A 17,345-nucleotide genomic window follows, 5' to 3' on the forward strand; every position below is an offset into this window, starting at 1 on the left:
GGGGAGAGAGAGAGAGAGAGAGAGAGAGAGAGGAGAGAAGAGAGAGAGAGAGAACACCCAAATCCCAACAGGATGGGAAGTGGAAGAGGAAGTATTGTGGTGTGACCATGACCCACTGGGGGATGCTTTCCCATTCCTTCTCTCTGTCTCCCTGAGTCTCTCTGGCAAGCACATACATCCTCTGGCAATTAGTGAGTGTGTGTGTGTGTGTGTGTGTGTGTGTATTTCTTAAAAATACTAACTTGAAGATAGGAAAAGGAAGGTTTGCATTGTATTGAATAAAAAAAAATCTTGGGAGTCTGAAGGCCAACATACGGGAATTTGCAATTCTGAGGTTAAATCATGCATTTGGGAATGAAAGAGTTAAGGGATGATGCACATTGTACAAAGCATCGAAAGATGCCTGTGTCTGATGATGATAATTTTCCATGACCTTTAGCGGCAACCTTTGTTTCTCTAAAATGGGCTGTGCTTATAGATCTGCCTCTCAAAGACGCTGGCAGGAATAGCTTACAACTAGTGGGGAAAGGGAACTTGCTTTGAAAAAAGTGAAAGTGCTAAAATAAGAACAGCATCGCCCCAGCATCTGCTTTTGTTATTCTCCCAAGAACACAGGTCTTCATATTTAGAATCCTCTTTTTACATGAGAATTGGGGCAGGACCTTATTTTGCCACATGCAGGGAAGCATTGTCTGCTCTGGGGTCCCATCTTCCTCGCCCACCGGTGATGAGGGATCTGCCCCTGGTGGCTGAGACAGGGCTGCTCTGAGCTGTCATTGTCATTCTTTCTTGAGACAACTTTCCTCCTTATTGGCCAGAATCCACTCTCTGCACTGGCACCCCCCTGCCAAGAGAGGTCCCCCAGACCCACAGGTTCGTGTGCTTGTTCCAGTCCTTGAGCTGCAGCGATAGTCTTTGGTTCTGCTGAATACTGGGGATACGAAGTCAGCCACATCCTGGTCCATCCTCAAGGGACCTAACAGTTGGAAGCCAACATTCTGTTGACTTTCTCAAGATCAGAGGTCGGTCTTTTAAATGTATGTTGTCATAACTTAGCATAGTGTTTTATGATATGTTTTTAAAAATTAGTATCATCCAGCCTGTGGTATGGTGGTTAGGGTGGCTGGATCCCGCATGGATGACTTACTTTGTGGTTTGAATCCTGGACCTGGTGGTTGAGAAGCACACCAGGCGCATGTGCATGTGTGCCCAAGTTCCTGAAAAGAGGCAAAAACAGAGAAGGGATTGCAGTGACCATTCCTCATAGAGGGTGCTTTTTCACTTTCCCATCTCTCTCTCTCCATGAGTGCACGTGCCCCCCAGCAAACATTCTTTTAAAGTTATTATCATGGGGGCCAGCAGGTGATATGGGGGTTAAGGCACTGGACTGCCACATTGCCAACCATGGTTCAAGCCCAGGACCCGTGGCTTGAAAATCATGTTGTGTGTGTGTGTGTGTGTGTGTGTGTGCATGTGTGTGTGCCCAAAATCCCAGGAGAAGAATGAAGGAGGGAGAAGTTCAGCAGGGCCATCCTTCCTGGAATGGGGGTGGGTGGTGGTGGAAGTGATTTCTCACTTTCTCACTAACTCTCTCTGGCAAGCACACCGCATGTGCCCTATGACAAAACCTTAAACATGATTATAATAATTGCTTATTTGTATATAATGCACATATTCTCAGGGTATAAGATGGTTTCTAAAAACACGTATACATTGTGTTCTGATCAAAGCAGGACACTAAACGTGCCACCATCTCGAACACTTAGGGTTGCTTTGCTGTGCACGTTCGGAATCCTCTCCTGTAACTGTTTTGAAGCACGTGTTGAATGTCACCTGTTGCCGTTGCTCTGCTGCTGAGTGCCGCAGAACTGGCCCCCTTGGCTCCCCACACTCTCGTACCTCTTACACGAGTCCTCCCCACGAGTATGGTTTTGGTTGGATTAACAACCAAGGGCGGCTTTCCTCGGAATCAGGCCCCACGCCAGCAAGTGAAAGAAGTGGTGGAATGACTCCCTCCTCTGCAAAGGTGGAAAGTGACCTGTGCTCTTCCGTATGGCATCAGCACTCCTCTCAGTTAACGACCCTATTTTTTTTTAATTATTTCATTTAGGAGGTCCATTTTTGCTGTATAATCTGCTAGCTTCCTTTACATTTTTTTTTTTTTGGAGAAGTTTTTGCTATAGGGTGCGTGCGCTCACCAGACTGACAGAGAGAGACATAGAGATAGAAAGCGAGAAGTCACCCCCCGGGGAGATGGCCATGCCGCAATCCCTTCTCCTCCATTCTCCTCTCGGGATCCTGGGCACGCACGCACACGCGCCCGGCGTGAGTTCAAGCCACCGGGTCCGGGACTCAAACCACGGTCGACCACGTGGGAGTCCAGCGACATAGCCATTACGCTAACTGCTGGTTCCCAAGCATAAATTCTTTCTGAACCTCCATCAATTTCTTGATTTTTTTGAAGTTTAAAAAGCATTTTATTCATGTCTTTCATGAGAGAGAGCTTTTCTAGCAGGATCTCCTTGCCAAGATCCACCTCCAGCTTTGGCAGCTGTTAGACGGAAACCTCAGGATGCGAACCTGGGACCTTCAGCATTGTGAAGCATTCTGCTACCACTGTGCCATGTGGCTGGTCTCCGTAGATTTCTTACAACAGCTTCGAAACTCAAGTTCCGAATGGTGCTACAGAGCCCCAGCCTTTGACCAGCATGTTCTTGTCCACGGTGTGCACGATGCAGTCAGTGCTTCTCTCTGACTCCGGGACCTCTTGGGTCACGTGCCTGTGTTTCCCCTGATGGAGGGAATAACCTACTGATAGCCAAAGGAAGGAAAGTATTTCTGCATGGGCCAGTCACAGTGACAGCTTTTGGTGCCATGTCAAGGCATTTGGGATTTATCCAGGAGGGAGTGGGGAGACTTACAGCAGGGAACTGACATGATAGGATATGTGAGCTGTTTTTACATTTAATTTTATTAATTATTATTTTTAATTTGCTATAGGGCACATGTACTCACACAGAGAGACAGAGACAGAGAGAGAGGGGGAGGGAGAAAGCAAGCCTATAGGTCCGGAACTCAAACTGCCATTGGCCGGGACCAGCAGTTGGCATAATGGCTATGTCACTGGACTCCCATGTGGTCGCCCGCGGTTCGAGTCTCGGCCCAGTGGCTTAAAACTCATGCCAGGTGTGTGTGCGTGCATGTCCAAGATCCCGAGAGGAGAATGGAGGAGAAGGGATTGTGGTGTGGCCATCCCCCCTGGGGGGTGATTTCTCGCTTTCTGTCTCTCTGTCTCTGTCTGTCTGGCGAGCGCACATGCCCTATAGCAAAAATATCTCAAAAAAACCCCAACCCAAAAAACAAAACTGCCATTGGCCATGTGGGAGTCTTGTGCCTTAACCACCACACCACCTGCTGGCCCCAGGATATGTGTTTCTAGAAGAATACAATAGGAAAAATGAGGGTGGGATGGGTGGTAGTGAGGACCCGTGAGAAGTGACGATGCAGAGCTTTGGAGCTAGTCAGTCTGGGTTCAGATCTGTCACCTGCTGCCTCTGAAATGGTAGACAGAGGGGATACGTTCTCTGAGCTCCAGCTTGTTGAGCTGTAAAATGGGTATAATAGTAATAATGCCTTCTTTATCAGGCTTTTGAGAGAATTCGTTAAGATAAGGGTTTTCAAAACATTCATGGAGAATGTGTGACTTCAAAATTTTTTGCACCGAAATAAAGTCCTGCTTTATAAAGTCCCCTTGTAAGGCATGAAAAGTGCTCAGCACAGCATTTGACACATAGTAAGCCTTTTACAACTGTAATGTGGTCACAAAAATAGGGATTGGATTTAAGGGGGTGACGGGAGTACAGAAGGATCCAGTTTGGGAGCTGTTCAGACTTAGTGACCAACGGAATGTGGTTAGGGCTGGAAATCCTCAAGGCTAATATTTCTGAGGCAATAGTGTAGGTGCCATCCTGGCAAAAGAGCTGGGAGTAGAGGGACGATGACTTTATAAGCAAGAATGTGGCAAAGGAGGCTTGATGTGTTTGATGTGAACTATTAACCAGGCAGTCGAGGCTTAAGGGAGTTGAGTCTGAGACCTACTGGTAGTTGGAGCCACAGGAGTGAGTTTATTAGATCCCGTGTGTAGCTCAGCACTACAAAAAAGCTAAAATTTTAAATGTGCTTTATCTGACATTTATTTTTTTAAAGATTTTTTTTTAAATTTTAAATTATCATTATTCTTCCATTTTTACCAGAGAGAGACAGACAGAAAGAGAGGAAGAGTGAGAAAGCGAGCTGCCAGGTTTGGGACTTGAACCGTGGTCAGCCATGTGGGAGTCCATCTCCTCAACCACCACACCACTGGCTGGCGCCCTTTATCTGACATTTAAAGTTAGAGTTATATTGGGCCAGCCAGGTGGCGTGGTAGTTAAGGTGACTGGATTCCACACGGCCAACTGCATGGTTCAAACTCCAGACTTGGCGGCTTGAGAAACACACCGGGCACATGTGCGTGCATGCCCAAAATCCCAAAAGGAGAACAGAGGAGAAGAAATTATGGTGAGGTCATTCCCCTTGGGGGTGCTTTCTCACTTTCCCTCTCTCTCTGTCTCCAGCAAGTACATGTGCCCTATGGCAAATTAAAAGAAAAAATAATTTTTTTTTAAAAGATGAGTTATATGATCTTATTAGCTTTGCAGACTCCGCTAGCACAGGGTTCTGAGCTGGGGTCAAACTTCTTAGGGTTGTTTGCTTTTCTATTTCCCCACATGCCAAAAAACTCAAAGATCCAGAATCCCCAGTCCTGTCCTCTCCAGCTACCCAGAGCTATCTCGAGTGTAGAGTCCCAGGGCTCACACTGTACCTGCACATGCATGCATGCCTACACTTGTATGTGCACAAGTGCACACGTGCATGCCTGTTCTGCCTGTACGCCCACACTGGGCCACTCCATTTCTGATTCCCAGGAGGTGCACAGGTAACCCGCAGTGGTGAGCACACACAAGTACTGTCACCGTGGGACTCCTAACGATGTTGTGTGGGTTCTGCCTGTTCTGCCCTGTACACCTTGATATCTGGGCTTACCTGGTTCTAGGTTCAAAGCTCACAGAAGTCAGTGGTCCGTTCTTGACAGCCATAGTAACAACAGCAGCAGCTCCATCCATTGTGTGTTTACTGGGCATTATCCTAAGCTCTTAAAAGACAAAATCGGGGTCCCCAAGTGGTGTGGTGGTTGGGGTGCTGGACTCCTGCGTGACTGACTGCAGTTTGCGTCCTAGACCTGGAAGTTGAAGATGGCACTGAATTGGGACCAGTAGATGGCATAGTGCTTACATCACTGGACTCCCACATGGCCGATTGTGGTTTGAGTCCTGGACCCAGTGGCTTAAAACTCACACTGGATGCATGTGTGTGCGTGCCCAAAATCCCGAGAAGAGAATGGAAGACAAGGGATTACGGTATGGCCAGCCCCCCCATGGGGGGGGGGCTGCTTTCTCACTTTCTGTCTGTCTCTCTGGAGAGTGCATGTGCCCTATAGCAAAAATCTCTCTGATAGGAAGAAAGGAAGGAAAAAAAGAAAGAAAGGGAGGGAGAGAAGAGAAAAGAAGAAAAAAGAAAACAAAAGAGAGAGAGAGAATGATGCTGGCACATGTGCATGTGTGCCCAAAAATCCTAGAAGGAGATCGGAGGAGAAAGGATTTCAGTGTATGGCCACCCCCCGGGGAGTGATTTCTCACTTTCCCTCTCACTATCTCCTTCTCTTTCCTCTCCTGTGAGTGCATGTGCTATATGGCAAAAACCTTTAAAAGAAAAAAAAAAAAAAGAGGCAATCTCATTTGACCCTCACACAACTCCGTAATATAGTCACTATTATTCTGGCTTCACTGGTGAAGAAACTAAAACTCGCGCAACTGAACAACTTGCCTGAGGTCGTTTTTATCTAGGAAGGAGTCGAGCTTGCAGCCTAATATAGGACTTACTCAGAAAGCCATACTTTTAACTATAAGGCTATAAGAAGGGCGGGTGTGTCTGAGAATGTGTTCCTCATTGTTTGGAGTGCGAGTTTATGTGTGTGTCCTGGAAGCAGCTAAGAGTTGACTAACCTCTATATATAATGCGTAAGAGTCTGTTGGCTTGCTCAAGTGCCTAATCTCATTAACACAACAGAGCTGGGAAGGCGGTTATTCTTGGTAATTGTCTTATGAACAGAACCCTGAACTTAACCCCCTCTCTTAAGCAATACACACAAAACCCACAATGTTGTGTTGCACCTGCCTCCTTTGCTGGTATTTCTTTAGTCCTAGAAAGGCGAGGAAATGCAACTTCCCAAGTGGAACCTGAGCACAAGGGCGGTGTGGCCAGAAACCGCTCAGCGTACTGGCACAATTCCTGAGATTGTCATCCCCCAACAACCGGTAACTGAGCTCCCTTCATCTCTCCACCCCATGTTTGTTACCTGAATACTCAGGGTATGGATAAGGATGTGAAGGAGAACCCCAAGTTTAAAAAAATAGATGCGAGGGATCAGCAGTTAGCGTAATGGCTATGTCGCTGGACTCCCACGTAGTCCACCACGGTTCGAGTCCTGGACCTGGCGGCTTAAACTCACGCCGGGTGCGTGTGCGTGCATGCCCAAGATCTCGAGAGGAGAATGGAGGAGAAGGGATTGTGGCGTGGCCATCCCCCCTGGGGGGTGATTTCTTGCTTTCTGTCTCTTTGTCTCTCTCTGTCTGTCTGGTGAGCACACGCGCCCTATAGCAAAAATCTCTCCAAAAAAAAAATAGATGCAATAGACGTTGGGAGTGGTGTAGTGACTAACGAGCTGGACTCCCACACGGCCGACCACAGTTCAAGTCCTGGACCCAGCAACTCGAAAGCCACATGTGTGCACACACCCAAAACCCCAGGGGGACAGAGGAGAAGGGACTGTGGCATGGCCATCCCACCTAGGGGGTGGTTTCTCACTGTTCCTCTCTCTCTGTCTCTGTCTCTCTCTCCAGCAAGCACATGCGCCCTAGGGCAAAACCTAAAAAACTAAAAAGGAAGGGCAGGAGCGCTTATGGGACACAGACACAGCGCTTTCTGACATGGCTCAAGTCCACACTGACTCTCGGGTGAGAATCTCTGCTCCAGGCCTCCAGACCTTGACTAGGCAATTTAGAAACTCTCTCTTATGTTTTCACATTCATCTTTTCTGCCTCTCATAACTCTATTTCTGCTTCCAACTGCAAATCGAATGAGAAACTCTTGCCTCTCCTGTTCGACTGAAACAGTTGTATTTCTTAGCTTGGAATTTCTACATTTCACCATTGAGTTCACACCAGCCCTTTGCCTCCCAGACACTCCCCTGGGTCTCACTCACTGAAATCTCCCTCTCTTTTTTTGGTCACCAAGCCTCAAGTTGGGTCTTTTTACCACTCAAATTTCACATCTGCTTTTTTTAGCCTTTGCCCCCCTTCTTTTATTACCCTTCAAAGCGTTTGACCTTGGTATACCACTTTTGATCCGAAATCTTCCATTTCTCTAAAAGGCACCTTTTCCCTTCGTCTCTGCCCTGTTGCTTTGTCACCAGCTGGAAGGGAAGTCATTTCCTCCTGAACCCAGACTTCCTGGCTTTATGGTCCTTACGTATCAGATATTTGGTGAGTACCTGTAGGCTGCACAAGCCAGGGCAGCTGAGTGACACACATTCCTACCTGACGGGTCTAATGGGGTGACAGGAGCGAAAACAAATACTTGCCAGATTATTACAGTAACTGTCTAGAAGGAAATGCTGAGTGTACTGATGGCACGAGGGAGGAAGTGATGAATTTGATGGGTCAGAGCCACATCACAAGAAGCCACTGAACCGAGTTGTGGGAAGTTGGAAAAGGGGACAGCGGTAGCCTGGTGGTGAAGGTGCTGGACTCCCACGTGGCCAGCTGTGATTCAAGCCCTGGACCTGGCAGCTTGAAAATCATACCTGGTGGATGTGTGTGTGCCCCAAATCCCAGGAGGAGGAGGTATTGCAGCATGGTCACCCCCAGGGAAGTGATTGCTCGCTTTCCCTCTCACTGTCTCTCTCTCTAGTGAGTGCGTATGTCCTGTGCTCAAAAAAAAGAAAAAGAAAAAAGAAAGAAGGATAAAAAAGAAGTGAAGAAAAATCATGGAGAGTGAACGGAGGGCTCAGGAAAGACAGCCCTAAGTCAGGTTTAGAAACGCCTGAGTCATAGCAGGGAGATTGCTAGGTGTTGGCAGGCCGAAGACAGGGAGCAGATAGAAGAGTACTGTAATATTATAGGAAAGAAATGGAGAGGACTAAATAAAAGCAGTGGTAGTGGGGTTAAAGAGAAGTAGTAAAGACAGTAAGTGAGCAAGAAGGCATGACTTAGTAACTGATTGGATATCGGGAGAGAGGGCAGGTTTCTGGGCAACGTACCTGGATGGATTTCTTTTTCTTAAGTTTATTTCTTATTCTGAGAGAGAAGTTGAAAGAGAGGCAATCCCAACAAAGTCTTCATGCCACAGTCCACCCTAGCCTCAGCAAAACCAGGGTCCTGGGCATGCACATGCATATCCAGTGTGCACAGGTGACCTCAGGATGTGAACCTGGGACCTTCGTATGTGAAGAAGTGTTGCTTACTGTTGTGCTGGTCCCAGATGGATGTCAGTGCCATTAATTTCAGTGATAGGGAGCACAGGGTGGAGGGGATAGGTAAGGAAAGTGAAGCAGAAAGGCGTGACCATGTGTTGGGAGACAAGATTCAGGACATGGATCCAGCTTGGACGTGTTTGTTCTGTTTTGCAGCCATGGTTGAAGGCCTTCAGGTCACTGTGCCCGAAAAGAAGAAGGTGGCCATGCTCTTCCAGCCCACGGTGCTCCGCTGCCACTTCTCTACGTCCTCCCACCAGCCTGCAGTCGTGCAGTGGAAGTTCAAGTCCTACTGCCAGGATCGCATGGGCGAGTCCTTGGGCATGTCCTCTCCCCGAGCCCAGTCTCTCAGCAAGAGAAACCTGGAATGGGACCCCTACTTGGACTGTCTAGACAGCAGGAGGACTGTGCGAGTGGTCGCTTCAAAACAGGGCTCGACGGTCACCCTGGGAGATTTCTACAGGGGCAGAGAGATCACGATTGTTCATGGTAATCATGTCCGTGTTTGGGGTCTAGGGAATGGGAGGGAGGTTAGTTCCATTCACCCCCTCACCCCTTTATGACCTTGATTTTGTGGGAGAGGTGAGCATCACAAAGCCTAGCAAGCTGCTGTAACCATGTGGCGAGTGGAGCAGGGTGGACGGTGTAGGCTGTAGAGAAGATTCGGAGGTGAGCTTTGGAATTAGCCTTTCCAGAGCCTGACTTCGAGACTCAGGAGCTTGTTTCCAGAACTGAATTGAAATGGTTTCTAAAGAAAGAACTTCAGTCCAGCATCCACATTGGCCTTTATGGTCTTTCTCCAAACCTGAAAGGCGAAGTTTCCTGAGAGGTTCTTCTGCTGAGAAAGGGGATGTCTACCTACATGCTACAGAGTCGGGAAGGTGCCCTGGACCAAGCTTAGGTGGCTTTCAATTAGTTTCCTCTCTTTCTCCTGCTCCCTAGAGATTTGGATAAGAAAAGGTCCCGAGAGTCTGATATGACCTATTTGAGTACTTGAATTTTGAAGACCTCGGGTGAAGTCAGCTTATTTCCAGGAATCCAGAATAATTCCAGAATCCAGCTGGACGCACGCACACACGCCCGGCATGAGTTTCAAGCCACCGGGTCCAGGACGCGAACCATGGTCGACTACATGGGAGTCCAGCAATATAGCCATTATGCTAACTGCTGGTCCTTCTCTTTGTAATAACAGATGCAGATCTTCAAATTGGAAGACTCATGTGGGGAGATAGCGGCCTCTATTACTGTATTGTCACCACTCCTGACGACCTCGAAGGCAAAAATGAGGACTCGGTGGAGCTGCTGGTGCTGGGTGAGCAGGACCTTCCTGATGGCTGGCTGCTGCAGCCTCCCCACTCCCGTGTACAACAGCAGGTTTTACACACAGGCTCGTCCTTCGTGCATCTCCCTGAAAATGCTCTTCACGAGCAGTGTTCATATTTATTATGCCTTGCTTTCCTGAAGGCCAAAACCCCTTTGTAGCATGGTCCATGATGTTTCTTCTTTTTTCTTCCTTTTCCTCCCTCCTTTCCACTTTAACCTTCAACTCTGATTTCTGCCTTCTGCTTTTTTCTTTTTCTTTTTTACATTTAATTACATCTTTAAAGTATATAAAATGAACTTTCCCAGCAGTAAGGCACGGTTTATTAGTCCAGTCAAAGATTCTCCCATACATATTATTGTCAACAGATAATTTTCCATTTTTTGATAGAACAATCATACAACCCAGCAATTCTACTCCTTGGTATCTGTCTACCCAAAGGATAGGATTACACTCAGTTGGAAAAATACTCGCACATCCATGTATATTGCAGCATTATTCACAATTGCTAAGATATGGAATCAACCCAAGTGTCTAAGAACAGATGAATGGATTGAAAAACTGTGGCACATATACACAATGGAATAGTGTATATTAAAAAGCTATTAAAAAAGAAAGAGACCCTGGCATTTGATAGAAAGTAGACGAATATGGAAGATTTAACACTGAATGAAGCAAACCAGATGATGAAAAAGAGAGGCACTGTATTTCCCCACTTAATATATACCGGATGTCTGGACTCTATGGCAGAATCTCTTCTATTTTTCTTTACTTGTCTTTTTATATGCTATTGAAGAAAATGCCAGAGGCCTTTGAAGGAGGCAGGGCCTACTGAGAGATAGCAATTTACTGGTGTGTCAGGATCTCCTGCAATGTCAGGTCCGGACTCTCTTCACTCAACTACTTATACTTAAGACAATTGTAAGGGAAGATGTTGTAGGTGAGTGCATTGTCAAAGGTGCCCACTGAAAAGTTGCTAGGATATGTTCTTGTGCATGATCGGGAGGCAGATTTCTTGAAACCTAAAAGTAAACTTTCTCAAAGGCAGATATATCTGAATCTTATTAATATTAACTTCTTGATAAATGAGAACTCATCACTTTCAGCTACTCTTTGTCATCTATAAATTAGAGAAATGTGGGTTGGGGCTGAATTCATCTGAAGCTGAAAATTGAGCACATATCTTATGCTATAAGAATGCTGGTTGAACAAGAAAATTAGAATAAAACACACAGAAATGAAGAAAAGAAATTGCATTAGTTGTAGGAGAATGATATTTCAGGTATATACTTGAGCCATTTTTAAAAGAAATTGCATTTGTGTGTGTGTGTGTGTGTGTGTGTGTGTGTGTGGCTTCCGAGAGACTAGGTGACAACAATTTGGAGACTGTAAGGATGCTTCCTTTTTCTTTTCTTTTAGTTTTTGCTATAGGGCATGTGTACTCACTGGAGAGAGACAGAGAGAAGAAAGAGAAAGTGAGAAATCACCCCCCGGAAGGATGGCCATGCCATAATCCCTTTTCCATTCTCCTCTTTGAATTTTGGGGTTGCATTGACACATGCCCAGTGTGAGTTTTCAAGCTGCTGGGTCTGGGATTTGAACTGCAGAGTCATGTGGGATCCAGTGCCTTGACCTCTACACTACCTGCTGGCCTGAGAGTGCTTCCTTTTAAAGGCAGTGAGGTGAGGGCTGATTTTTACCTTATATGGGAAACTCAATCCCAGGGAAGATTTAGGCTTTTTGTTTTTGTCTTTATCATGATTGTGTGACTTTGGCAGAACAGCTGTTCTGGTGCCTTAGTGTTAGAGCTGATGAATCGGATGAAGGTCATAAAGCTGTGCCTTACACGGGGGCTTTAATACGATTGTGGAAAATGGCATTAAAGTGTGAGTTGTTTAGATACAAAAAAGTTTTGAAATCGATAGGTTTTCATGAACTTTTTGAAGAGCCCTTGTATTAGAAGGTTGACTTAATTTAAACATAATCCTTAAGCCTAGTGTGAAATATATAGGAATGGAATGGAAACATATCCAAAAAGAAATGAAAAAGTAAAAGGCTAATACTGACATTAGAACAGAACATAGGGGGGTCAGATCAGGGATGTGCTTTAACTCTGTAGATCAGAAGGGCATAAAAAGATAAATTTTCGCTTAATCACACAGCTCTAATAGCCACATTTGAAGAAACAAGGGACTCGTTGAGCCTGCAATTAGCTAATTGTAAACATAGTTATTTGGCTGGGGCAGCCCTTTGCAGAGAAGTAATTGCTTGGGCAGGTGAAAACCACTTTAAGTAATTTGGCCCCTGTTGTTCTGCAAACATGGGGGAAAGAATAGAGTGAAAGTTTTGTCATCTGAGGGTGTGCTGAAGGGTGCGAAGGACGTTCCTCTGGACCCAAAGGGACAAAGCAACTTGGACAAAGAATAACTGCTCTCTGAGGCAGTCCCACATGAGAGATTCTGAGTCCACATCCAGAGACCTCCCTGAGGACATGGAGTACGCATGTGCCTGTGATCTGAGGATGGCTAAGGGCTGCAGCAGATTGTGTTATCAAGGCCCTGTTGGCGCGCTGTCTTTCTGTCTCACTTTCTCACTTGCTCATGGAATAAATAAATAAATAAACTTTAAAACATAAATAAATGAAAGGAAATGAGAGAGAGAGAGAGACGGATGAATCAAAATGGACGCCATGACTTCTAGCTATCTGGTTAGGAAGATATCCCACCAACTGAGAGAGAGGACATGGGTGGAAAAGGAGGTCGATGGGACCAGCAGTTAGCGTAATGGCTATGTCGCTGGGCTCCCACATAGTCGACTGTGGTTCAAGTCTCGGACCCGGCGGCTTAAACTCATGCCGGGCGCGTGTGCGTGCGTGCCCAAGATCCTGAGAGGAGAATGGAGGAGAAGGGATTGCGGTGTGGCCATCCCCCCTGGGGGGGTGATTTCTCGCTTTCTGTCTCTATCTCTCTCTGTCTTTCTGGCGAGCACATGCGCCCTATAGCAAAATCCTCTTAAAGAAAAAAAAATTCAAAAAAAATATATATATAAAAAGGAGGTTGAGGAGGCAGGAGGTTAATTTGTTTGGGGACGTGTTGAATATGGAATGTCTGTCGGACACCGAGGTGTAGACGTTTTGCTGACAATTAGAAGTGTCAGTCTGGTTCTCCATGGAGAAGTGAGGATGAATGACAGCAGAGTGGAGAATCAGGAGTGATGAGGCAGCAACGGACAGATGAGTCACCCAGGAAGAGTATGTAAATGAGTGGAAAATGGGACTAAAGTACCAGTGCAAACATTTTTGAAATCTGTGCAGTTTTTCTATGCTGTATGGTTTTCATGAACTTTTAAAAGACCCTACATATAAAATCAAAGCAGCTAAGGCCAGACCCCATTGGTTTCATATTCTAGTTCAGCTTCGAATGAGCAGTAACACGGGGACTGCGTGTGTGCTTGCCTTGGTTTCTTGCAAAGCTGGGAGGCTCTTGGGGGCAACAGATGGTGTGGCGATGGGAGCGTTGCACTCCCACATGGCTGACCTGGACCTGGCAGCTGGATCTCTCACTTTCCCCCTCTCTCTCTCTCTCTCTGGTGAGCGCACATGCCCTGCAGCAAATTAAGTAATAATCGCAATAATAACAAATACAATTACATCAATAATTTTTAGAAAGAAAAAAAAGCTGGAGCTTCTTAATAGCTCTGCTTAGGCAAGGAGCAGTCCCATTCTTCTTTACGCCTGCGGTGTCCAGCAGAGTGTACAGGAGAGAAAAGCGGTAGTAAATGCTCTCTAGAGTGGGCAGAACCTAACCCCTGCTTACTTGTGCTTCTCAGATGTTAGTGATGAGTTTCCGTCTGTTGACTTGTAAAGGGTCAACGCAACGACCATCTACAGTCTCATGGGAGATTAATATGGTTTTCGCTCATTGGTCGTAGCTGTTGATTTGCTCGTTTAAATTATCACTAGTGACAGATCTAATCAGGGGCTGTAATTAGAAAGAGAAGCAATAGAAAGAGACATTGGTTAACTTACACAGAAGAGGAATTCTTTGGACGGATGTCAGAATTGAAAGGAAGGCTGGAAGACGGTCTCAGGAAAGGACAGTATTTGCAGGGTGACCTGTTAGCTTCTGTGCCAGCAAGCTCTGAACCCAGCGACTGCCATGCTGACAGGTTATGACCTCATGGCGTGCATGTGGGCCAAGAGGTTCTTTGGGGCAGCTCCCTTCCAACTGGTGGTGTAGGGATCTCCGAGCTTTGGCTCTGCTGCATTCGAGACTACTCCCAGCTGCCCAGAGTGAGAATGAGAAGATCATGTGAGACTTTTTAGGGCCTGATTATGATAGTGGCATGGGTCACTTCTGCAGTCATTTCGTACATGCTCAGGAAGAAAATAAAAATAGCTTGATCACAGCACAGAGCCTGCCCTGCCAGGGATGCCCTCGGGTCTGTGTAAAAAGAACTAATTGAGCAATCTTTAGGGCTGTGTAGCCAGAAAAAAATGTACTGTTTTTGCCCCCGTTATTGCATTTTCCCACTGAAAAATAAAAGTCTCAGAAGAGAGGGCCCAGTTTGGTCAGTTGATCAGCACAACCATGGGTGGTCCAGGGCTCTTGGTGGCTATTCTATCAAAAGAAGGAGAATGGATTTCCCAAAGTAAATTAGGACGCTGACTTAAAGGAAGAATCAATAGGGATGGCGCATGCACCCAGCGTGTTACTTGAACTGGACTTGAACCGTGCAGTCAGCCATGTGGGCTTCAGTGGCTGTAACCATCAGGCCACCAACTGGCCCAGTATTCTGTTAAGGCAAGAGGACAGGCATTATTTTTCAAATGAAATGAATGTCTAAGCTTGATTATCCCAGTTACCAAAAGCAGTGATTAAGCCCTGGTATTTTGATTTCTGGCCTCATCTCTTTTCCACCATACCACATGATGTGCCTATATTAAAAATCTATACAGGGGCTGGATGGTGGCGTGGCAGTAACATGTGACACTTGTGAGGCAGTCCCATATGGGAAGGTTCCCAGTTCAAAGCCAGGGCCCTACCCTAAGGACTCCGGACATCACTCACCCATGATCCAGGTCTGGCTATAGCTGGGGAGTGAATCGAGGCATGGAGACCCTGTCGGGGATGTTGCCTTTCTGTCTCTCTCGCTCATGGGGGGAATAAATAAACACAAAACAAAACCAAAAAAAAAAAAACCCCAGAAACTACAATAATCTTGATTTTAAAAATGATTGCTAGGGGAACCAGCAGTTAGCGTAATGGCTATGTGGCTGGACTCCCACATAGTTGACCGTGGTTTGCATCCTGGACCCGGTGGCTTAAAACTCACGCCGGGCGCGTGTGCGTGCGTGCCCAAGATCCCGAGAGGAGAATGGAGGAGAAGGGATTGCGGCGTGGCCATCCCCCCTGGGGGGTGATTTCTCACTGTCTCTATGTCTCTCTCTGTCTGTCTGGCGAGCGCACGCGCCCTATAGTGAAAACCTCTCCAAAAAAAAAAAAAAAAGATTGCTAAGGGTCAGCAGGTGGTGTGGTATAGTGAGGCACTGTATTTCCACAGAGCTGACTACCCGAGTCCCAGACCGGGTAGCTTGAAAATCACACCAGTGTCTGTGTGTGTGTGCATGTGCGTGCACACACGTGCGCACATGTCCCAAATCCTAATAGGAGAGTGGAGGAGAAAGGGTTGGGACATGACCGTCCCCCTCAGAGGATGAGTTCTCACTTTGTCACTGTCCCTCTCTGCCCCTCTCTGGCAAGCATACACGCCCTATGGCAAAAACCCAAAAACAAAACAAAACACACACAAAAAGGTTTACTGGGTCCAGCAGGTGGTGTGGTGGTTAAAGTACTGGGTCCCACATGCACCTCTCTGCCATTTGAGTTCTGGTCCTGGCAGCTTGGAAATCACTCCAGGTGCACGCGTGTGCACCGAGAGGAGAGTAGAGGAGAAGAAATTGTGGCGTGGCTGGCCCCCACCCCAGAGGGTTGCTTTCTCGCTTTCCCTGTATCTTTGTCTCTCTCTCTCTGGCAAGCACATGGGCCCTATAACAAAAATCTTTAAAAAAGAAAAAAATGGTTGCTGCTTGAGGCCCTGGGGTTTTTACTTGCCCCCGTTTGTCTCAGTCTTTCACGTTTTGTTGGTTAACCCTGCCTGTAGCCACTGACCACAGCCTCGCTTCAGGGTTAGAGCTGTCCTTGTCTAGATCGCAAACCTCCTCACTGGGCATGGCTCACCTTCTGCCACCCCGTACCTCTGAACCAACCACAAATCCTTACGGGTGCTTCTTTCAGAGTTTCAGAAATACTCAGAGACGTGTCATTCAGAGATGGGAGGACAGCCACTGACTCAACATTACACTCGAAAACTATACCGAACACCCTCTCATGTCTTTTCGATGATTCAGAAGGTAAAGTCATTCTGAAGTCGGAAATGCAGTGTTCTCTGGGTGCACTGAGACGACAGTGACAGGCACCCGAGGAGTATTTAGACAGACATGTTGGATCGTAGGGCCATGCCAGCAGTCATGGGAAGGGGAATGTCCAGAGATCTGCCACCCTGAGATTAGATGTTGGTCCAGGGCCAGTGGCAAGGACAGACTGTTAATAACCTGGAACCATGCCACCGTTTGGATGGGAATAAAGTTCCCTGGGGCAGCCTCCAGTTGGCAGGAAAAGGACTTCAGCACTTCAGGAAAGCTCAAGCAGGGAAGCTATTGTTTTTCAATCTAAAGGCCACTCACCCTGTGCTTCTTTTTATGCACAGTATGCAGGCTGACCTCTTCTTTCTGATGTCCCATATGGGACCTTGTTTTTTAAGGGCCTTTAATTAGAAAGAGGAGGAAGGGCCCCCAGAGGAAGTGTGGCTGGATGAAGACTTCAGCCTTTGGACTGAGACTAGAATAAGAGGACATGACAGAGGGATGTTTAGATTCAAGCAAAGGAAGACATCCCTAATGGGAAATAACAATTTGTGGAAATTATGGATGGTTGCGATGATGAGCTTTTAACAGGTTCTCTTGTCCAGGATATTAGGATAAAGAAGATAATTTTTGAAAGTTTGTTCTGTGATTTTTGACTTTGTTTAAAAGATCTGCAGATTGCAGGATTAAGTGTCTCCAGAAGTTGATGCCTCAAATGGTAAATGATGCTGTTTGTTTTACTATTTTTAAAATTTTTGTTTCTACCTGCCATTTTATTTCTGTTAATCAGCATGTGTCTGGTTTTTTGTTTTGTTTTGTTTTGTTTTGTTTTGTTTTTTACAAAATGATACATACTTAGTAAAAATTTTCAACAAGCCAGAGAAATGCAAAAGAAAAAAGTGTCCTATAAATCCCATTATCTCGGGACCAGCAGTTAGCGTAATGGCTAAATCGCCCCGACTCACCACTGC

General features: G+C 46.4%; 1 protein-coding gene across 1 annotated transcript in view; it reads left to right on the forward strand.

Moving 5' to 3' along the window:
• ILDR2 (immunoglobulin like domain containing receptor 2) overlaps positions 1-17,345 on the forward strand; it is a gene marked incomplete at both ends in the record, with an annotated part of 73,500 nt that overhangs the window by 12,201 nt on the left and 43,954 nt on the right. The window contains 2 exon segments of the mRNA XM_014581941.1: positions 8,786-9,118; positions 9,822-9,941. Of these exon segments, the coding sequence (XP_014437427.1) occupies positions 8,786-9,118; positions 9,822-9,941 (453 nt within the window).

This window comes from Tupaia chinensis, unplaced genomic scaffold (genome assembly GCF_000334495.1).
Source record: "Tupaia chinensis unplaced genomic scaffold, TupChi_1.0 Scaffold141320_1, whole genome shotgun sequence".
Taxonomy (NCBI): Eukaryota; Metazoa; Chordata; class Mammalia; order Scandentia; family Tupaiidae; genus Tupaia; species Tupaia belangeri.